Here is a 24,710-nt window from a genome sequence, read left to right on the forward strand (position 1 = left end):
GCCATAGCTGGAAGGCTCCTTAAAGGTCACCCAGGCTTCGGGCGCTGTATTGTATTTCCTTCTGTAAGACTCTGAAGTTGGTATTATGCCACTGCGTTATTATTTCATAATGTGAAAATACCCCAAAAGCTCGTTTCTACCCTTCATTATTTATTCGTAACTTTTTATTCATTTATTGGTGCATCGAAACACTCGAGTATCTGTCATGCAGAGCTAGGTGTCTAACCTTTTTTACCTTTTTTACCTATTTACTCGTCACCTTGAGACGACTCTCGGAGACCCGGGATGGCGTACGAGCTTCACCTCACGCCTACCCAAACCACCGATTTTTCCCCTATTTATCAAATCTTTAATCCATCACCCAGAGTAGTAAGTAGGAAGAAGTCTCTACTACAGGGGACAGCTGTTCATTTTCCTGTGGCAACACGCTGATTATTAATTCAGCTCAGCACGCTTTCTCTTCTAGTGGCTTTCGACGAGAATTTGTACCACTACCACTAGGGTAGTGGGATTTGCCGTCTGGGAAAACAGTTTATGCGAAATATTTTAATGTTTATTTTAATTTATTTAAAGACTTCTAACACTAACACTACAACACAATTATTTTAAGCATTTATTTATTTATCCCTACAAATTTATATTTTAGAATTACTCCTTAAATTCTAATCGCCTTTATACAGTACGTAAATCTTTCAGCTGGACATAGGTAATATACGTTGAGGTAAGTGTGACAACTGCACTTTTTTGAGTCCATGCCAATATCTCACCACACTAAGCGTAAGCTATAGCCTACAATGCGATTGATAACTTAATAATCGGCACCTTAGAATCTGTTAGCTGTACGCAATTACGCATTTATTTTCGATGGTATTAATAGTATTAATTATGAAGGCAATTCTTTGTCAGAATGTGTAGATCTTTTTGCTAATATTTTCGAAAATAGTAATAGACCTATACCTTATAGACAAACAATTGCAAATATTGTAAATAGTTTTGAAACACATTGTTGTTTACAAGATTGTACAAAATGTCACTAAAAAAGAGATTTCCCCGGAACGACATCAGGAAATCGAAAGAAGAGATGAAAGCGTTTGTGGTACCATTGAGGTGGATAAATTCAGAAGCACTAGAAGTGTTGCCAAGGAGTTGGAAATTTGACATACTACAGTTAATAAAGTTTTTAAAAAATATGGCTTTAGAAATTTAAATATTCGAAAACTCAGGAGTTATTTCTCGGAGATTAATTTCGTAGAATGGAAATTTATGGAGCTGCAATTAATGCATCTCACAAAAATGATATATTTATAAAAAATATCCTTTTCACCGACGAATCGTCATTTTCAGTACGGGGTATTCACAATCTTTTCAGAACAAGGTATTGGTCTCAGAAAAATGAACATCGAAGTATTGTCAATCGCACCCAATGCCCTCAAAAACTTAATGTGTGGACCGGCATTGTAATTGGTCACCTAAATTTGAATTGGAATTTTAAATTCAGCTTAATATCTTGCTCTTTTACAAGATAACATTATTCCAGCTATCAGAATCTCTCAGATGTACGTTTAGAAGATGTCTGGTATTAACAGAATGGCTGTTCCGTTCATAATGCGCGTATCGAGAGAAATTATTTAAACACAATTTTGTAGGATCGCATTATAAGCCGAACAATCCAAATTAAATGGCCTGCGAGATCTCCCGATTTGGCTCCCGTGAATTTTTTTCCGAGGAACATATTAAGTCGACCATCAGTGGCAACCTTTTCGAGAGGGCAAATAATCTAGTTGATTTCGAAAATAAAATAAGAAATGCGTGTGCTACGATTACGCCACAGCAGCCTTCAAACGTAATAGACTAGGTTATTGTCTTGCAAAAGAAGGTGATATATTTGAACCTTTTATTTAGTTTACTTGTTATTTTGTACAGTAGAATGTATTGTTTGTTTTTCAATTTCTTTAAATAAATTATTTTATGTTAACTACTTTTAGAATAATACTTTTTCGTTTTTCGATGGCATAGTCCACATTTTCAAAGGTTTTTACTTGCATTGCAAGAACTTTAAATTATTTACGTAGCGTAATTGACACTAAAAGTTAAAACTAAAACGTCTGCGGCCTTGTTGACAGTAGTGGGCTTGATAAAGCGCAGTTGCCACACTTACCTCAATGTATATTACCTATGTCCGGCTGAAAGATTTACGTACTATATACATTTCGTTCCACTGTTCGAAACGCTCCCAAAACCCAGTAGAATTTTCTGGCCGGGTTAGAACATTGCAGCTCGAATCGTCTATCTAGCGCGTAGTATGTTCGATCAGGAGCGTAGTAATACTGGCGTAACACTCTCTTTGAGGTAGCTATTTCTAGAACTATTCGCTACACGTTTCGTCTGCAACTGCGGTGAATGTCAACCACGGGTGATCGTTAACTGAGGTTCAGTGACCTATTCTTGACAAGCTACATTTATAAAATTGATATGCAATTAAATAATTAAATTACTATTTTTACGTATTGCAGATGAAATTACTGAATATTTCGGAGTTAAAATTGGAATGTATTTTGCATGGTTAGGACACTATACGACCGCTCTTAGTATACCAGCGATATTCGGTTTTATTTTTTGGGTAAGTTTTTTTACATTTGTTTTATTCCAGTATTTCGTAACACATATACTTTTAGTTATGCTGCAACGGAAAACATCAAACTTTGGAAGACGTAGGTTACGTAATGTTTTCAATATTTAACGTTGTATGGGTTACCACATATCTGCAAGCATGGAAACGCTACTCGGCCGAGTTAGCGTTTCGTTGGGGGACTCTGGATCAGCGGGATAATCTTTTAGCAGAACCCAGACCATTATTTAGGGTGAGTAGAGCATTGTTGTTAATAAAATCATGACAAAGAAAATACACAGTAGAAAAAAAATGTTAAATTTCTAAAGATTGTTATTAATGAAATTTTCTACAGTGTCATTTTTGTAATTTATCCTTAGTACATAAAAAGCTATTCAAAATAAACTAGTTTTCGATTCAAACTACACTGAAAGAATAAAAAAATTACTCACGGCATGTTGTGAATATACAGTGTAGGTAAAAGTTTATGGTCGGTATGTATCTTACGTGAGATGGAGTGAGAAACACCTATTTAAAAAGAGAGAGGTATATTAGGTCAGCCCATTATATCGACGAAATAGCATTAGTGGAACTAAGAAAAGAGGAGAAGTTCAACATTGCCAAACTTATTGGTTTTATTTGACCTGTTGTCTTTTTAGCATTTTACCAACGTTCTAAGATAATCAAATTTGGGCGAATTGATTTAAATGGCAGCTTACTGTTTTTTATTTTAAATTTGCCACAATTTTTCTTTACAATAAGTTTAATTTAACATTTTGATTTCCACTTCGGAAATCGTTTTATGTAAATAAAATTTATTAATGTTTCGTATTTTAAGTACGATTTCCGAATTAAAAATCTAAACATCAAAATAAGCTTATTTTAAAGTCACATTGTGCCTTATTTCCAATGAAAATAATAAAATGCATATAACTTTACAATAAATAAACCTTCATACGAAATTATTTGGCAACGTATCATGTCGCGTAGTCAAAGCACCGAATCAAAGTACGAACACAGGTAACGAACGAGTAGAGGTGGGCATTCTTTTTTTTTCGAATCTGGAGAAAACTAATAAATATTTTTGAAAAATTTAAACGCAGAATGAAAGAATACATTATTACCGAGGGCCGAAAGTCTCTGAAAACTTCTATAATGTTTATTTTAATAAGTTACAGGGGCGAAAAAAGAGAAAATTTAGTGTGATTTTGAATTTTAAGTATCTCATTCAAAAAAACTTTTTGTTTATTTCGGCCCTCGGCAATAATGTCACCTTTCATTCTGCGTTTAAATTTTTCAAAAATATTTGTTAGTTTTCTCAGGATTAAAAAAAAAATGAATACATTTAAAAAGCATTGGCCTGAAATTTTGCGCCTACGCTCTTAACGCAACTAAACCGATTTTCGTAAACAATAACGATGATTGTTTGACAGTAGTTTCAAGTAAGAGAGTATCTACATAAACAAACATAATGGCTATTATCGTTTATGTGTATATTTATTGAAGTGAAAGAAACTAATGAAGAATATATTTATTTTAACTTGAAAAATAAACTAAACAATACAACCCGATATTAGTAATTGTACTGCGTCGGATACTATGGATGTAAGGTTACCGTTTGCTAAAATTTTATTGCTAGATTCTTGAAGGCAGCGTACCATAACAATCACTGAACTACCCTTCAAGTATTTTTGGCCACTCATTGTACTTGTTATTTCTTTAAAAGGCCGTAAAATTTGGGAAAATTGAGAACAAATAATCCAGTCTTCATTATTTAGATTTGGTCCAAGTCTAAGTCTGTATTAACTAATACAAAAGTGGAACGGATTGCCTCTTCTAACTCGGTCATTCTTTTTAACATGTAATAGGTGTAGTTCTACCTAGTTTCCACGTCTTGGATTGACCGTTTGGGAACTTTGTTATGTTGTAATTGATACTTTAAAAGCCTTTCTAAAGATAAGGTACTTTTTTTGAAATGTGTTTTTTTAGAAACTGAAATTTGAAGTTAGTGAAATAATTTCACTAATTTCAAAAGCGATCTTTTCTGAATTATGGTTTCCAGAAAAATGGCAGCAGCCTAATAAAATCGTTTTAAATTCTAAATTTTCGGTTAAATATTGTCCTGTTAATGCGATGTAACTCTCAGTTACTCCATATGTCCAAAGGTCAGTAGTAATACAGATATTTTCTACTTCTTTAACAACTTGTGATCTAATAATTTGCTTAGTTTTGGTATAACATTCCTGAAGTAATGAGCCTGACGTAATGAACAAGTTTTTCTTGTTGGTGGTTTATATCCAGGAATCCACCCTGCAAACTTTTTAAAAGCTCGTTCTTCAACTATGGAAAACGGATGAAACGAGTCTTTGCATAGGTTTATTAAATCCATATTTATTTGTTTCTTTTGTTCTAAACTAATATTTTTATTAATGGAAGTATCCATCACCTTTTGACGCTTGGGTGGCGGTGGCAGTATGTCAGTACTTGTAGTAGAAGTAGTCGAAACGGACAGAAATGCGTCAGGAGAAGTTTCAATCATTGCAATATTCAGAAAGTGGACCATAAAAGCTGCATCTTCTACAAATGCGCATTTTTTGAAAATAAAATTATTATTCTTATACTAGGTCAATCATTTTGACTAAGAAAAATAATTCATAATTGAATATTTACAATAAATAAATCCTTTGACGAACTATCAATAAAGATTTGAAATCGAAAATGCAGATCAATCGTAAATCGAAACTCATTCATTAATCAGAATACCTAGTTATAAAAAACAAAAGAAAGAGTTAAGAAGCTGGTTACTTCTATAAAAAAAGAAAAAGAAGATTGTACTAGTGAAAATCAACCAGTACAAGAAAAAGAAACTGATAAAGATAACTTAAGTCCATGGTGTATTTTTGATGAATTTATTAGACATGACTCATCTAAACATACACCTGTATCTAGAGATATAAAAGAAGTCGACATGTATTTGTCTGATGATATTACCCACAAAAAATTTCGAACGGTGATTGGAACTGTCCATTACAGTGGTGGAAAAACCATTGCCATGTATATCCTAACTTAACCACTATATTCATAAAATATCGTAGTATTGTAACAAAATCTGTTCATTGTGAACACATGTTCAAAATCTGGTTTAATTTTAAACAAAAGAAGAAACGACAAGAAAAGTGGAAAAACGTATGTTTTTAAATGTCAATTTAGACGATTCGCGATTTAATAATGTGTCATGTAAATGATAGTACTATTTGTATTGTTTAATTTATTTTTTAAGTTATAATAAATATATCCTTCGTTAGTTTCTTTCAATATAATAGCCAATATGTTTTTTGTGTACTCGCTTATTTGAAACTACTGATAAAAAAATCAACTAGTTACAGTTTACGAAAAACGGTTCCGATAAAAATGTCAACTACCCACCTCTAGTTTCTTAGGATAGGAACCAGAGATATGTATATCTCAGATCGGAACTAATCGAAACTAATAGGAACTAATCGTCTTACTACTGGGCAATGGGCAGCAATAAGAAATATGGAGGGGAGACCAAGGGGAAATATGATTGTTATCTTTGTCTGTTCGCTGAAAATATGATTTTATATCTGCGTTAGATATCCTGTTAAATTTTACCATACCGACCATAAAGTTTTACCTACACTGTAGATTCAACTTCATGTTGCTTGATTGCCTTATTTAATTCACATGGAGAGTAAGTCGAAACTCGACATCACCGAACAAAATAAATAATTTATAATAATATATAAAATAATCATTTTGTTTTATTTACTTGTTGGCATAGTATAAAGTATTTATTACATTTCAAAGGAAGTCTAAAATAATCAAGTTCCCATTAGGATTTTTTGCCGCATCAACCTCCAGCGGATGGTGCGATTTATTAAGAAATTAAATACAGTCACAAATTACAGTTACATATTAATACAATTAATAATATTTGGTAACACAGATTTTTAAAAAATTTCACTTCTAGGCATCTAACAGGTTAAGTGCCATGAGAGGCTAACACGGCCTCACACATAGAAGTTATATACGGCCCGCGTGATGGCGACGTGGACTCACGCGCAAGGTCGTCAGAAAATGCTGTGTAGCTCAACAGCGGCTTCTCGAACTTATTTAAAATGCACGGAGACATTTCGAGCCCGGCTAGATGGTCTAGAAAGTATACTTGGCCTGTGCTTCTGAGATGTCAACGAGGACTCACATGGCCCTCAATTTTTTTTGGGCAACAACACATTTTAGGCAAAATAAGCTTTATTTTCGTAAAACAAAACGCAATAACATTATATCAAAATTGTATCTAAAGTACTAATTTAATTTTCTGTCACGGAATGTATGACAAAAAAACAGCCAAGACAATAGAATTTTTTACAGTTATCATATGTCAATGAGGTGTTGGTTGCTTTCCTCGGCGCTGCTTGCCTTCCTTCCTTTTCTACCATTTTTGCGTAACACGTTGTACATCGTCTTCTGCCTACAAGACCAACATCGCTGAGTTTGTGACTATTTTCCATAATGACTGGTGTGACAATAAAATCTCCTAATAGGCTCCGAATTACCTCTTCCTTTGGTAATCGTCATTCTCTCATTGGCAATGCTTTGATGCGCGACATAGGCATTTATAAGTACTGTGCCAGTCAAGAGCTCCATAGATAATTTTCTGTACCATTTTATTCCTTTACGTAATGGCGAATTATAGCTTTTCATTTGGTCTGATATATCAATGAAGATTTTATATTTATTATATTCGATGACATTCTTTGGCTTTACAACATCACCAATTCCTTCTGCATTATCACCATTTTCTTTGTCACCATTGTTCACCTTCCAGACAAAGTTTTAATAATTTTATCCCCAATTTGTGCCTCCTGTTGGCAATATACTGCTTGAATTTTAGTCGCCCGTGAAAAGGCACTTGAGTTTCATCAATGCACAAGTTTTTCTTTGGAACGATGGCAACCTTGAATTTATCCTTGAGTCTGCTAACCAAGTGAACGATCTTCTGCAAACGGTCATCTGTTGTTACTGAATTATCGTTGAAATAGAGCGTTTTCCACAATAACTGGAAGCGATTCCTTGACATTACTTTTTTTGATATTATTCACATAAAGATCATTCTTTGACCAGTTCCAATGAAAAGATGGAAAATGACATAATCCCATCCATATAGCTATAACCAGGAATCGTTTTAATTCGGCGACATCAGTGTTGTGCCACGTGGTAATATGTGCGCTTTTTTTCTGATTTCTTTGCTGACACTGCAGGGCATAACGATTTGTTTTTTCGACCTAAAAAATTTAAAAAAAAAATCAAAATCAGTTGAACAAAATAAATTAGATATTTACGATCATGGATACAAGACCATCGTCTACAAAATATTCGTAGAATTGAAAGGCGATTTGTTGTAGAAGTTTTTGTATAACTGTGTATGAAAACCTGCAGAATTATAGTCCTCATATGTAAATTTCTGTAAATTTTCGCTGTTAACCGGCCCCCAAACAATACATTCACTGCATTGGTTCTTCTAAAATTTTCTGTTCTGGACTTCAGAATGTTGGGCAATGACAGATTCTATAGCAGCATCAACATGTTTTCGGAAATTCGTATATTCTTTTTCTTTACTGGTGGACGCCGATACATCTTGTCCCAACGGTTTGGTTTTTCCGGCCACACGTTTTCTTTTTTATTCTGTTCCGGAGTACTCGATTCATTTTCACTGTCACTAGAATCACTTAGTTGGTACTCGTCCGAAAGATACGTGTCGTCAAATTCATCCGATTCTTCATCTGACAGAATTTCTTGCCAATATTTTTCAAGTTTGTTGTTGCTCTTTCTCGTACGACTGCATTGTACCGCTCTAATCTAAGTACTGACAAAAAAAAACACAAGCCACGGCGAAACCGCGCCTTCGCTTGTTAGATTTGCCGACACGTTATTAAAATTAATTAATTTATTAATTTTAATAGGAATAGACAAGTCAAGATTCTTTGCTGCTTTATTAGCTAGTTCGTTACTTTTGATGCCTACGTGAGATGGAACTCATATAAATTTAAGTTTTGCCATAAGTTAAGAAAGTCTTTGATTTATACTAGGTTGGGACCTGAAGGGTTTTGTTCTTCGAAGGACCTACTTAAAGTCTTAGAAGTGAGAATACAGCTAGAGAAATTTTTAACTGGATAGCCTAATGCAAGTATTTTGTTTTTTTTTTCATAATTTCTATTTCAGAGGTGGTTGTATTTGAGATTTGGAGCAAAACATCAAGTTTTTCTGAATTAAGCACTTTGGTGGTGCAATTCTCATCTTTATGGCCAGTAGTATTGTTATCTAGAGATAAGTAGGTTCTATAAGGTCTGTTGCCATAAGAAATTAGGATTGAGTTGGAATTGGGTTTGTTAACTGTAAACCAGGTCACAGACACAGAAATCTGGCTTAAAAAGAACCTGGCAAGAGTCATTAGAGCACGTAAAACAAAAATCGGTGCAGCTACTCAAACAACCTGTCGTAAGATCACCTTCACCACTGCTTCGCACAGTTAAAGGTCCGCATAGAGCTGTGTAGGGATGTGTAAGGGGAGTATATTGAAGGTGAAAAATCAAAAATTATAAAAATTGCTAAATAAAAATGTTATATGAATAAATAGTCTTGGAACTTAATTTCAAACCAAGTATAATTATGTTCTGGCTAAACTATACGAATGAAAGTCACACCAGACAAATCTCATCAGCTCTGTCTGATCCTGATCAATCCTCACCAAAAAGGTAGGTATCATCCTGAAGGAAACATACTAATATCAGACTGTATGAAGTCAACTCTCAATATACCCGGGGTTTTTACAAAAGTAGATATCGATTTACGTTACATTCATAAACATGATTTCCGTAGGAAGTGATCACAGAATTGTTAGAGCCAAAATCAAAATTAACGCCACAACAGACAGACAAAAATTTAAACCATCTAAAAAAGAGATAGATACAGAACTTCTTAAAGAACGCAAAGAGCAATACATAAACCTTCTAAAAAGAAGTGGCATATCACAGCTAAAGGGTTTGCAACTAGACGAATTAAACGATAAAATAACAACAGAACTACTAGAAGCAGGCCTGAAGATTGCTAATAAACAAAAGCGAAAACAACAAAAAATTAGCACTAAATCACAAGATATGCTAAAAAAACAACGACAACTCCTGAATGATAACAAAAGAAATACAGTGGAGTTTACCGAACTGAACAAAACCATAAGAAAACAGATAAAGGAAGATTTAAAGAAATACCAAGAAGATCGCATTAAGAAAATCATAGAGAAGAACAAAAGTTTAAAAACAATGAAGACAAATATAGGAAAAAGAAAACTAATCATGCTTAAAGCTGAGAACAATGAAGAAAGAGATCTAGGAGAAATAGTAAAAATCACAGAAAGATATTACACAGACCTATACAGTTCTAAAAATGACCCACCACTATCATCTAAACAGAATCTCTCGAGGAAAATACAAAATGTTGGCTCAGAGATATTACCAGAAATAACTGAAGATGAAATCGAAAAATCCATAAACGACATGAAAAGAGATAAAGCGGCCGGTGAGGACAAAATACTGGCGGAACTGCTAAAAGAAGGAGGAGACACGATAAAAAAAATGCTAAAAATACGTTCAACAAATGTCTGAAGGTAAAATACCTAAACAATGGAGAAATGCCAACACAATCTTAATACATAAGAAAGGAGACCGAACAGACCTAAACAACTACCGTCCTATTTCCCTTTTGTCACAACTATATAAAACCTTCACAAGAATAATAAACAACCGACTAACCTATAAACTTGATAACTACCAACCAGTGGAACAGGCCGGATTCAGGAAAGGATACAGCACAATCGACCATCTACATGCACTTAAAATCTTAATTGAGAAAACCAATGAATACAACCTTCCGCTGTACTTAGCATTCGTAGATTATGAAAAGGCTTTCGACAGTATTGAACACTGGGCGGTGGAAGAAGCTCTGGTCAATAGTAGCATAGATTCAAGATACCGACAATTGATACATGATATTTACCAAAACGCAACCATGACCGTAATTCTGGACGACAAATTAATAACGGATAATATAAAAGTTAAACGAGGAGTCCGACAAGGCGATATAATTTCACCTAAACTGTTTACCTTGACCCTCGAAGATATAATAAAATCAACAGATTGGGAAAACAGAGGAATATGTATTAACGGAAAGTACCTAAATCACCTTAGATATGCGGATGATATACTCCTGATCTCCTCGGAACGACAAGAACTAGAATTAATGCTGAATGAACTTCATGAAAAATCACTGCAAAAAGGCCTAAAAATTAACTTCAACAAAACAAAAGTAATGACAAACACGGAAGACCAAGAGGCAATAAAAATACAAACAGAAAAAATAGAACAGGTAAATGAGTATATCTATCTAGGACAAGCAATCAGAGCTAACAGAGAAAATCAAGCCGAAATATCGAGACGAGTAAGAATGGGATGGGCAGCGTTCGGCAAACTTTCTTACGTTCTAAAAAATCAAACAATCCCTCTATACTTACGAAGCAAGGTATATAACTCCTGTATAATACCGGTGCTCACCTACGGAGCACAGACATGGACATTTACACAGGCCAATTTGGATAGGATAAGGAAGGCACAAAGAGCGATGGAGAGACAAATGTTGGGTATATCACTTAAAGATAGAAAACGTAACCAGTGGATCAGAACCAGAACAAAGACAGTAGACGCGATAGAACAAGCAGCAAAACTGAAATGGAAATGGGCTGGACACAATGAACGTCTCCAAGACGGACGATGGAACAATGCCATCGGAAAGTGGCGTCCATACAATGCAAAGAGATCAAGAGGCAGACCACAGATGAGGTGGAAAGATGACATCAGGAAACAAGGAGGTCCCACATGGCAGAGAACAGCTCAAGATAGGGAAAGATGGAGAGAACTGGGGGAGACCTACATCCAACAATGGAAGGATAGAGAATAGGTTAAAAAAAAAAAGATATCGTAAGAATGTTTCCTTTTATTCTACTTTTTTTTGACAAAGTAGTAAGGCTTCACCTTCAACTTTTGGGAAATTTTGTATGTAGAAAGATATATCAGTTTACTAAGTTTACGAAGCATTTATTTTGAGTAGCTCATATACTTTAGGCTTATTTACTAGTTCGTGTTTACTGTGTGAGATCAACTAAAATATATATAGCTTATTTTTGTACGTAATTCAGTGTTTTATATGATACTCTGTTATTATTTCCTTTGCTTTTATCCTTAGGCGAGGTCGGCTTACCCAATTCAATTTATCTGTAAGTTGTAACGGTGTTTCCCTAAAATACATCTTTCTCGCCTAAAAATCCAAAAAAAAAACTGTTTGCTTCCGGAATATTTCACCTCAGGAGATGCCATCATTTTAGTATAATTTTTATGGCAGTATATTTTTTTGTGTGAAATAATATAAATATTTTATTTTATTCTCATACAGCAATCACTAGATCATTTAAAACAAAACAAACATATCATGTATATACCGTTCATGTATAAAGTCTAGTGTGAATGCCTTTAAACATGTAAAAAGTTGATATCTTTCTAAAAACATACCGCTATAGGTACATTAAGAAAATATATTATAATAACACAATTTCACAAATATTTTTTCACCTTGGTTTAGCTACTGATTTCCTATTCGTAGGCCTTCCGCTACTGTAAAATTAAGAAACTAATAAAATATAATATTTGTTTTTCTAAAATTAAAATAAAAAGACAAAGCTCTAAACTAGCGTGCTATATAATTGGTTTCGGAAATACACAAATTAGACAGAACTTGAAGACAGAAAATTAATTGTCGTTTTTGTTTAAGGCCAGCATTTTAATACTGAACTCCATTAATTTCTCCTCTTAAACCTAGTAGCTTTACCATGTTTTTGCGTATATTTAGCCTAATATACATTTTCACAGTATAAAATTAGAATTTTAGATGAAGTATAGAATTGAAACTGAGCTCCCGCTACGTTACCGCAACTAATTTTCCATGTTTCACTTTCCAAAAAAATGCAAATTGTATTTTTTTTAATTTACTGGATAACTTAACAATCCCAAATGTAATCCAGGTCGGGTTGCGTACTATATTACGAACGGTGTCAGCAATACTCACTAATTGATATTTTGTCTATTTACATTTCGTGTTTAATACATGTGTTATGAATTCATTAATTAACTTATAATTTGTTCTATTTTATTTATTAATTCTTTACTAATTTATTATATCGTTCTTATTTTAATTTATTAAAACACACGGTAATTTATATCAGTTTATTAAACTATTGTACAATTTATTTGACGAACGTTACAATAAAATCGCTGGCGCGGGTCTTCAGATATTAACTGTTTTCTTCAATGAAAGCTCCGTTATTATATATAAAAATACAACCGGTCGAGAATTCAGGAGAATCCCTCTGATTTATACTAGAAGGTAAATCCGGGTCATCGTCCGACCGGTTTCTGGAAGCTTCCGTCTCAGGTAAATTTCTGCCAGCTAATCGAAGGGTCTCGTAAAATCTAAAACATATAAGTGAATAAACAAGATGTTTACAGGTTTTTAATATGACTCATATTTTTACGTAACACATGAATTGTCACAAGGTCACAAAAATATATTTTCCTAATATCACGTTTTGGGATTGAACCAAATTCATAGAAAATCTTTGATAGACCATTTTGTAAACATTTGTAGACCTATAGTTTTGTTTTTGAGATATCAACTTTCTACAAAAGTGCAATATATTAGCATTTCAGTTGCAGTTATCAAAATTCTGATTAAGTTCTCGATTTTTAACAGTTTTTTTGCTTCATTTTTGCATAATTTAAAATCACAATTCTAATTAGAAATCGTTGATGTGTCCAAATATTGCTATATTTTTAACAAATTTACAGCTATCGAAGTTACCAAATCTCTGATGAGTATAAATAATAGATATGCTGATACTTCAGTTTTGAAATACCGCGAAGACCGGTATAGAAATTAATAGAGAATAGTTAAAAAAATTGTCGAAGGGATAAAACATATTTGCCATTTAAATATGATATATTTTTATTCAAAATACATCTTGACCCCGTACCATGTCCATTACTGAACGTTGGATATCATATTGGCTATCATAATTTTATTCACCGCAGCTCTGAAGAGACCACAAAGACTGATTAAACCACTCACGTAGGTTACGAAGCCGTTAAGCTTTTCTTCAGCCGAGGCCCCTCTTCATGAGGGCTCCATATCGTTTAAAATATTTAATGAATATTAACACACTTAAAAAACTGAAGAAATGCATCATCATGCATCGATTCGATATTTTGAATCAATTGTTCGAGTTGAATTTTCTGATTCATTCAGAGTTGATTTTTCTCCATAACTTTAATGCTATAGTGTCAGCATCACATGCTTCGAAGTTCTTGATTTTAGTTTAAACGTTGATTCTGTTCTGTTAAAACACCTATAGATAGGCTTACCATAATTACGAAAAGCCAAACCGGGACGTATAAGAGGAAGAGGCTCATTTTCGTTTTGTTTTTCGCTTAATTTATGGTCACTGCATGACATGTTTAAGTTGAGTTTGCACGTAAACAAGGCTTCCACAACACATTCTTCCATCCATCCCCGGTCGTCAGACCACATTTTTTTTATCTGTGAAAAAATTCTTTTTTCTCAGATGCAAAAACTCCACAGTTTTTTTTTTTAATTTGGCACCTCAATATGCTGCTCGTGAAAATTGGTGAATAGCTGGACCCATTTCTCAGAATAACTAGCTTCATTAGAATTTTGTTGTAAGAAACCTTTTTTTGCCAATAACACCACATCAAATAATTCATCAATCATTATTTTAGTTTTCGATTGAATTTTTTTGCATTTTATTTATATTTTCTGTTGCTTTTTCGGTTTCACTCCAGTTAAGCTCATTTTTCAAGCAGATCCACTCAAAATCTTGGTCTCCGTCTAAGCTCTTTTCCCATAATTCTAAATAAGGAATGCAGTGCTTATAAAAAGTGTGAACGTCACTCATGAAGTTTTCGACATTTATGAAATCTTTCACTTGGTTTAAGAGTTGTTTAGCTTGCTCGTGGAAGAAATTTGTTTTCCATCTTGTTTTGAAGATTAGTTTTTAACTTTGTTAAATCCATACCTACATCTGTCACAGTTGAATTAGTTTTCTCCATAGACTCAACGGATGTGTTGAATACATTTAACTGTGCGAGCACAAACCAAAAGTAAAGTGTTCCAATTTCTGTTGCGAAAAACTGTCGCAATGCGAGCGGGCAGTTTACTTGAGCAAGAAAATAAGATTTCAGCCCTTCTTATTGCTTCAGGATTCTTTTCACAGCTGGTAATAAAAACAGAAATGTTGTATTTTCATGTTTCACTAATTTTTGTATATTTTTACAACGGTAGCCTCTATTTCAACAAGAAGACCATCATCTGCAACTTGGATTGTATTGTGAACGATGTTTGCGCTGCAACCAATGCCTTTTATGTTAACGCCGAGACTGCCAAATTCCTTGAGCCTGGAGAAGACGTTGTTAGTGCCTCGTAGAAAGCAGCCGCCTTGTTTTCTATTTCGTGTTTTTTGATTATCGACATTATGTGATTTGCCAAGATTTCAGACGGTTCTCCGGCGACAGATCGAAAATCGAGTAAATTTTCAGGTATACCCCTCTCAGGTTCAAAATTCCTAACAACTATCGGTGCTAATTTAACATCATATCTGTTTGATGTATCTGTTGACATGCTCAAAAAATTGGATTCTTTTAGCTCGTTATCTAGTACATCTCTTGCCATCGGTGCGATCACTCCCGTGGTGGTCGCTTCGTACTTGGTACACGCAAACCCGAATTTGGGCTTAAACAACTTTGATATCAATTTTGAGGAGCAATCAGATGTTTTAAAACTTATATCAACAACAATAATAAAAGTATCTTTTTAGCAGCAATGGAAAGTTAATTTTATGCGTGTTCGGCATATATGCCTCTGCTTTCGCCAAGTAACGTAAATTCTCAAGAATGCCAAAAATAATAATAGTTTGTTCCGAATCATTCTGCAACACAAAACATTTATCGCGGTCCGTCTTTAGATTCATGTGTCGGATTGCTCGATGCGCTTTCCCATTGTCTTCGGCACAGGTGGCATAAAAGGCAAATGATCGTTTCTCATATTCCTCCGAATACAAGAGATGTCCGTTGTTGTCAGGTGTTCTTTGAAAGAAGTTGCAATCTTTTGGTGAATGATGCTGATGACTTTGACTTAAGTTTTCGTAGGTCGCTTACGTGATTATGTCCCAAGTCGCGGTATGCAAGGGGTTTATAGTCTATACCTGCCACGGGATGCAGGTAGGCCGGTGATGAGTTTACCAATCTCTCGGGGTTTATTTTAAAATCCCTACTTTTTTGGCGGTGATGAGTTCGTACTATGTCCGAGGGTACTTATGCTAATTGGTGATGAGTTTACGTGTACCCTCTAATTCTACGTCTGTACCAGGATAAGTTTTTGGGGGCTTTTAGAAGCCCTAAGTTTATGTTCTCAGCTAGTGTACGAATATCGAGAAGAACTAGATAAACTTGGCAAACATAACAGTGCCATACTGAGACATTATTCGCAAGCGTCAGATACTAACTTCGACGCCGAAATAATCAATATACACATCAATATAATGAAATAAATCACCTAAAATAACTTCGTACTATTCTAAGTTGGCGTGTTACGTGCAATTTTTGGATACATCTTAAAAACGTATGAATTTATTGCATGTATTTAATTTGGCATCTAAATACATCAATCTATAGAAAAGCTAAACATTATTGCACATTATATTTCTTTTTCGATTTTATGAAATCTGGTAATTCGGATCCTGTTGGTTCTTTTGTTCGATTAAAAACAAAATTATGATGAAGTAATCGCGAAGTAAATTTCTTTATTATATCTGAATTTTACTCCAATATCTGCGAATATATCACGAAATGATAACATAAATTATTATAACGTATTTCCTTATTTACCCTCTACAGAAATCATTAATTTGTAGATTTTACTGAAGATTTCCATGGTGTGGAATAACTGAAATGAGTCTAGACTAAAATTAACTTTTTACGACTGATGATAAAATAAAGAATTTGTTTGACCATTTTTGTTGTTTATTTCCAAAAGTATATTGGAGAAAAATTAGAGAAATAATTTTGTATTTCAAAGTATGCTCCCATTTCACAAGCACATTATAAGTAGTAGGTTCAGAAAGTATGCGGAAATTTACTCTTTATTCTTTTATCCTGTCAAAATGCGTCTGTAATGTTAGCAGTTTAAATGCAGTGCTATAATTATTAAGATTGAAGGCACCAGAAAATAGTTAATACAGTAGTCGCCAAATATGAAGAACCAAGGGCGCGCATTTATGATACTTCGAGCACGCCCACTGGTAGATACGATTGGTAAAGTTTGTTTAGCGGTAAATGGTTAACTTCAATTAGTACCGAATATAAACATCCTGGGTTAACCAATAATAGTATAAAAGGCCCGGTTTCAGGTAACAACGGTTTACCTGAGGTACAAGGTCTTACAATGGACCAAGTCAGATCAATTTAATAATATTTACGACTAAAGTGAACCATTTTCTGCTAAGCAAACTTTACATAGGTTACTTAGAACATTGTGAAACAGTGACGTGCATATTTGGAGTGGGCCCTGATTCTAATTGAGATTTCGACTCAAAACATGTCGAAATTAATATGGCGACGTCGAAATGCGACTTTGCGAGCCTTGTGGATTTCAGCTAAACTAACCACACGACGTCACTAATTTTCGATTTATCGAAATGAATTTCAACTTCAAGAAAGTGGTTGAAATTTCATTTTGAGTCGAAATTAATCTGACATTACTGGCTGGACTGGGAGAAGTGAACTTAGGTTCAGTTTAGGTAGGCGGTGTTGGTGTTGTGTTTTGATTCTTGCAAGGAAAACTGAGGCAAAAAGTATTAATATGGCTGCGTTTTACGGACATTTGCTGGTTTTGGAGGAATTAGAGAGGATAGATATCCGACGCTCACAACGGAGGATAAGAAGAATGTTACGGGATACTCAAAATCCTTTTTCACTAAGTGATGCTCAATTTAGGCAGCAATTCCGGCTTAATAAACAAGCTGCAAATTATTTGATAAGGGTATTAGAACCATATTTGGAGGAGGGTGTTTATGCCTCTAGGATACCCAAAATGTTTAGGGTAAGTATTACTAAGCTGAAGTAAATTTAAAAATATATTAGAATATAACCACTAAGTCAAATCTTAGTGGTTATATTAACCTTATTGGTTATAATTTAAGGATCTCCCACATCGCCTTTTTTCTTTCCTTGCAATCTTTTCTTTCAATTCAAAATATAATTGAGAATGGCCTCTATTTATGATTTAACAACTCAAACAAGAAAAAAAAAAAGACGTTCACGTAACGTAACCAAAACAAACATTTAACAAGCGTAGTGCAGCGTGCAGCCAATAAACAAGAGGGCCAACCCAAATTTTCAGCAGTGTCAAAATGATAAAGTAAATATCCCCAGTTTTAACTACAATCGAAATGAATTAGAATCGCTAGCGATTGCGACTGTCATGGCGTAGTCGCTTTTAAATTTCGACATCAAAATGAAATAGAATCAGGGCCATGGAATAAATACGTAAATAAAATCATTAATTTCAAGTAATATATTTTTAGCCAAAATTACTATAATAATTTTATTTTTTAGCTAACTTAAACCCTACTTATCTTAATCATTCATTTGGGAAAAAGAATATTTTGTAACTTAACAAAAAAGTGACTCGGCTGTTGTGTGGTATTTAAAAAAAAATAGCGAAATTATATTTTCAATGACTATTTAAATAAACTAATACAGAGTTTAATATATTTAACTTTTTTAGTTAAATACATTACAACACAACTTAAAAAACTAATAATCATCTATTTACAAGTTGTGGGGTATTGACAAACAAATGTACTATTACGAATTAATAGTACTTAATTAACAGAACTATTCCTTCGGTAACTCTGGCGAGAAAATGGACTTTTCCTCATTGGTGCAAATAATTATTAAAATTTAAATGGTTGCAATAAACAATCAAAAACAATTTATAGGTTTAGGTAAAACTAGGTAAAAACTTACCGCTGGGTCTAATTACCAGGGTTTGCACTACAAAACAACGAACGAAATCAATTCAATATGCGTGCATGGGTTCCCGTGCCGGGTTGCGTCTTTTCTTTTCAACGACTGGTGCTCTTCTCCCTCAAAGGGACGCATTCCACGAGCCCGATGGCGGTACTTATAGGGATCGTAGGAATACAGGGAGGACAAATGTATTGATTAATTTATACAACCATATTTAAATTTAAACATTCTCCCCCCTTTAAAGGCCATAAGGTCTTTAAAAAACAAAACGAATTCTAAATACTATCATTACTTAAACAACTAAAACGATAATTAATACAAACAATTCCTATACAAATCTTAAACAAGTATTCAAAATTAAACTAAAATAAAAAAAAATTAAAATTAAAATGGTGGTTTCATCGTGATTCTATTGATAAAAGCCGGCCCAAACAAAATCAGTAAAAAGGCTGACCATCTAATCTTCATCTATCGGCAAGGGACAGATTCGAACAAGAGGCCGTTTTAAGGTTCCGGTGATCGTACGCACGGTAGCCACTCGAGCTACACCGTCTTTACCCTCATGCAATTCAACAAGACCCGCGAGAGGCCATTTACACGGAGCCAAATTATCCTCCTTTAAAACAACTAAGGCACCGATTTTAGGTACAAAGCCAGAATCTAACCATTTGGACTTTTGTTGCAAGGTGTGCAAATATTCCTTTCGCCATCGAGCCCAAAAATCTCTATGGATGCGTTGTAACAACTGCCATCTGGACAAACGATTGAAGGATACTTCCGAAAAATCAGGCACAGACAAAGAGGTCAAGGGTTCAAGAGTCAGGAAATGTCCTGGGGTCAACGCATTGAGATCTTCAACATCGTTAGTTAATGGGGTAAGAGGGCGTGAGTTTAAGACCGATTCAATTAAAGTTAAAACGGTATAAAATTCTTCGTAGGTCAAAATTTGAGCCCCGACTATACGAACAATATGTTCCTTTACAGAACGAATTCCCCGTTCATAAATACCACCAAAATGTGGAGCAGCAGGAGGAGCAAATGAAAACTTAATATTTTCTTTATCGAGAGCGCTCTCCATGAAGCTACTAAGCTGTCGATAAGCACTATGAAAATTAGTGCCATTATCACAAAACACTTGCGATACTCGACCTCTCCGAGCGATAAAACGTTGTAAAGCGGCCAAAAAGGCTTCCGCGGTCAAATCACTAGCTAATTCAAGATGTAAAGCCTTTGTAGCACAACATACAAATAGACACAAATAGGCCTTTTGAGTTCTAACTCCCCTGTAACGAGACATGGTTATCGAGAACGGTCCACCATAATCTAACCCACAAATCGAAAAGGGTTTAATGGCACCGAGACGAAATTTAGGCAAATTACCCATAGGGGGTTGTAAGTTTTTAGGAGATTGTTTCCAACATCTAATACATTTGGACAATACCGAATTAACGGCTTGTTTAGAAGACATTATCCAAAACCTTTGACTAACCAAAAACTGAGTACTCTTAAATCCAGCATGTAAATACTTCTCATGATAATGACGAACTAGAAGAGTAGTAAGGCGAGATTTTTTTGGTAACAAAAACGGGTGTTTTGCTTCATACGATAACGAAGACTGAGATAGACGACCACCTACTCTTAAACACTGAGTACTATCATCTAAAAATACTCCCAACTTACGAAATGGTTTTGGAAAAGAATTTGATTGAAGATGTTCTTCAAAATACTTTTCTTGTGTAAATCTGACGAGGATAATCAACGAGTCTTCTAATTCTACGAAAGTCAAGGGTCCTGACCGTTTCGACCTTTTATAACGAGAGTTGTGCGCGAATCGCAGCATAAAAGCCAAAATCCTTTGGATCGAGGTAAAAGACGATTTATTTTTCAGCAAACAAGACAGAAAATGTTCCTCACGAGTAGAAACAAACACTAAAGCTTTCTTTATCTCTTCCAAAGAGGATTTTTCCTGCAATGAGGGAGGAACCTCTGGAAAAATTAATGGAATATTATACAAAAACGAAGGACCTGTTAACCAGTCTAATTTTGATAGAAAAGCGGCCGGTAGCATGCCTCGCGAAGGCGCATCAGCTGCATTATTTCGAGATTCGATATAATGCCAAGAATAATTTTGACTATGAGACTGGATATACGAAATGCGATTTGCGACGAAAGTTTTGAATCTCGAGTGGGAGCTTTTAATCCAGTGCAATACGATTTGAGAATCTACCCAAGCATACACATTTTGAAATATTATATGCTTCCACGACTCTAACACAAACGACATAAGTTTTACCAAATGAACAGCAGCTAACAATTCTAATCGAGGTATAGTAATCTGTTTTATAGGAGCTACTTTCGATTTGGCACACAGTTACGAGTATCAATACTACGAATATAAACGACACAAGCATATCCCTTTTCACTAGCATCGGCAAATCCATGAAGCTCCAAGATGGGACATGAGGAAATATTCAAAAAACGAGGAATTTTGAACTGTGAAATAAGAGATAGTTCGCTCTTGTATTGCTCCCATACACGAATTATTTCCGAAGGAGGACGATCATCCCATTTAAGACCGGTTGCCCAAAGTTGTTGGATTAAATGTTTAATGAAAAAGGTAATAGGTGTTAAGTAACCACAAGGATCATAAATTCGAGCTAATTCGGACAAAAACGATCTTTTGGTACAAGGGACGTCTTGCAATTTGACTGAAAATTGAAAGACGTCGGACTGTGCAATCCACTTCAAACCAAGGATTTTTAATGAAGGACCATTTGCTTCTGGATCAAAATTAATGGAGTGAGGATTAATATGGGATTCAGGAAATTGCGACAACAATTTGGATTCATTCGAACACCATTTCCGTAATTCAAAGCCTCCTAACTTTAACAAAGCGACTAATTCGTTAACTAAAGTTTGTGCTTCTTCGAGAGTCGAAGCACCAAAAACAAAATCATCAATATACGAAGCATGACGAATAAGCGAGACGGCGTTAGGAAAACGAGAGCCTTCGTCTAATGCTAATTGTTGGAGAGTTCTTAAAGCGAGATACGGCGAAGATACTATTTCAAAAGTAACGGTTAATAAACGATATTCCTGAATTTCCTCAGCGCTAGAAAATCTCCATAACACGCGTTGATAGTCCGTGTGTTCAGGAGCGACTAAAATATTACGATACATCTGACGAATGTCCGCACACAGCGCAAAACGATTAAGTCTAAAATTCAACAACAGCGAGACTATGTTCTGTTGCAGCTTAGGACCGACCAGTAAATAGTCGTTCAAAGATTTACCGCGACTGGGACTTTTCTGAGACGCATTATATACAACTCGAATTTTACTTGAAACACTATCTGGTTTCACAACGCAATGATGTGGAATATAATACTTTCCCCTTTTCTTTTCGGCATTAGAGACTAACTGCATATGACCTAAATCAAGATACTCCTGCATATGAAAAGAATATTCTTTTTTCAAACTTGGTTGACGAGATAAGCGCCGTTCTAATGATAGCAGTCTATTTAAAGCAATATCATAGCTATCTTGCAAACAAGGCGGCGATTCACGAAAAGGCAAAGACACAACATATTTACCCGAGACGTCTCGATTATGCGTTTCCAGATAAATGTTCTCACACAGAACGTCTTGTGGTTCTGAAACTGGCTCTTCCGGTACGTTTTCCAGTTCCCAAAATTTCGTTAACGAAGAATCTAGTGGGTCTTCAATATTTGAAAGACAAACAAGCGAAGTCGACGAAAGGTTAGGTGTGCTAGTAGGTCCTAACAAAATATAACCAAAAACGGTATTTAGGGCATCTGGTTGTCCCGCTTTACCTTCAATTTTACCTTCTAACAACACCTTCGAAAATATGCTACAACCAATTAACAAATCAATAGATTGACTACAGTTAAATTCGGGATCGGCTAACTTCAAATTTTTAATATAATTCCACGTCGATATGTCAATTTTGGTGCTCGGCAAATCCGAGCAAACCCGATCTGTAATAATAGCCTCCAAGTGAAACACCGGTGACTCCTGATGACGAGGTTGGATAGAAAAACTGATTTGACCTTGATTCAGTTTCGTTTGCATCGAATTGAGTCCGTTAACTTCAAATGAACAAGGAGTTTTAGGCCAACCTAATCTACTGGCAGCTTTACGACTAATGAACGAACTCATTGAACCTGAATCTAGCAGACATCTCAAGGGCTGTTTACACCCCTTACTATCAATCGCGTGAACTAAAACGGTACCGAGCAAAATTTCCTTTTTTGTCTCGTTTTTCTTCCCTACAAAACTAGCAGCACAATGTGATATTTCAGGCGAATTTTGTTCGACTCCCGATGCCCCTGAATTATTAGTATTTTCTGTGGACAACTGACTATTGGAACGATTTCTATCAAAGTGCAACAAACTATTATGAAGGTGACTATTACATTTACTACATTTAAAGGCCTTTGGACACGACTTGACAGAATGATTAGCCTGATTAAGACACCTAAAACACGAGGAAGATTCTTTACAAAATTGGTATCTTTCTTTTGGAGATTTTTTCAAAAACAACGAGCAATGGTTAAGAAAATGACTTTGTTTACATAAAGCACAACATATTGACGACGAATTTGTAACAAAGGATGAACTACTATTATGCCTTGACTCATTGGAATGTTTTTTATAATTACACTTTGGCTCCGTATAAGTTGGAGCCCTCGACGATTTCTTAGATTCACTTAAGCTACTATTCAAATTATCGTAAGCAATGTACTGAGTTTCAATAAACTCTACCAATTTTTGAAATGACGGGATTTTATTCGATTTATTTTCTAACTCAAATAACTTTACTGAATCCGCGTCTAATTTCGACAAAAGTAAATTAAACATAATAAAATCCCAATGTTCTGTCGGAAGACCTAATGTTTTCAATGCGGCTAAATTTTCTAAAAACGTATCTACTAATTTAGCCAGATTTTTCGAATTAACTACCGATATTTTCTGTACGCCCAAGATCGCATCCCAATGCGCGGTCGCACAACGACGAACATTTGTGTAGCGTTTAACAATTAGATCGTAAGCAATTTGATAATTATCGCTATTTATTGACAAATTACGATGCGGATTTATTAAGGGAAAGTCTACAACAGATGCCATACATACAGTTAAACAAATTATGGAAAAAGCTCATGGATATAAAATAGAAATTGAACTGCTTTTTATAGATTTTCAGCAAGCATTTGATACAATAAAAAGATCAAAATTAATGGTAGCTCTGAAAGAAATGGGAATACAAAACAAATTAAGACGATTAATAAAAATGACAATGAGTAGAACTGTAGTGAGTATAAAAACTCAAGTAGGAGACACAGAAGAATTTGTCATAAATAAAGGGGTTAGACAAGGAGATTCGTTATCAGCAACCCTGTTTAATCTTGCCCTGGAATACATCGTCAGGAAAATAAACAAAGGTACCCTTAGAACTAGAGAAGGACAAATAATAGCATACGCTGACGATATTGTGCTAATAACAAAAAATAGAAAAACAATGGAAAAAATGTTAAATGAAATGGTAACAGAAGGAAAAGTAATGGGATTAAAAATAAACCAAGAAAAAACAAAAATAATGAGATTTGATAAAAACTTCGAAAACAAAAAGGTTAGACTAGGCGAATACATTTTTGAAGAAGTCGAAAAATTTAAGTACTTGGGAATATTAATAACAAACAATGGAGAAAGAGAAACAGAAATCAAAGAAAGGATTATTACAGCAAATAAGACCTTCCATGCAAATAAGAAATTACTAAAAAATAAACTATTGAGTAAGAAATCGAAAATGAAGGTATACAAAACAATAATTCGACCGACGATGATGTATGCAGCCG

The 24,710-nt window shown here is 34.6% G+C and overlaps 1 protein-coding gene across 1 annotated transcript in view; it reads left to right on the forward strand.

Moving 5' to 3' along the window:
- Positions 1-24,710, forward strand: part of wwk (anoctamin 8 white walker) — a 90,544-nt gene that overhangs the window by 17,984 nt on the left and 47,850 nt on the right. The window contains exons 6-7 of the mRNA XM_072531585.1: positions 2,514-2,620; positions 2,676-2,861. Of these exons, the coding sequence (XP_072387686.1) occupies positions 2,514-2,620; positions 2,676-2,861 (293 nt within the window). The remainder of the gene's footprint in view (positions 1-2,513; positions 2,621-2,675; positions 2,862-24,710) is intronic.

The sequence above is a fragment of the Diabrotica undecimpunctata genome, chromosome 5 (genome assembly GCF_040954645.1).
Source record: "Diabrotica undecimpunctata isolate CICGRU chromosome 5, icDiaUnde3, whole genome shotgun sequence".
NCBI lineage: Eukaryota > Metazoa > Arthropoda > Insecta > Coleoptera > Chrysomelidae > Diabrotica > Diabrotica undecimpunctata.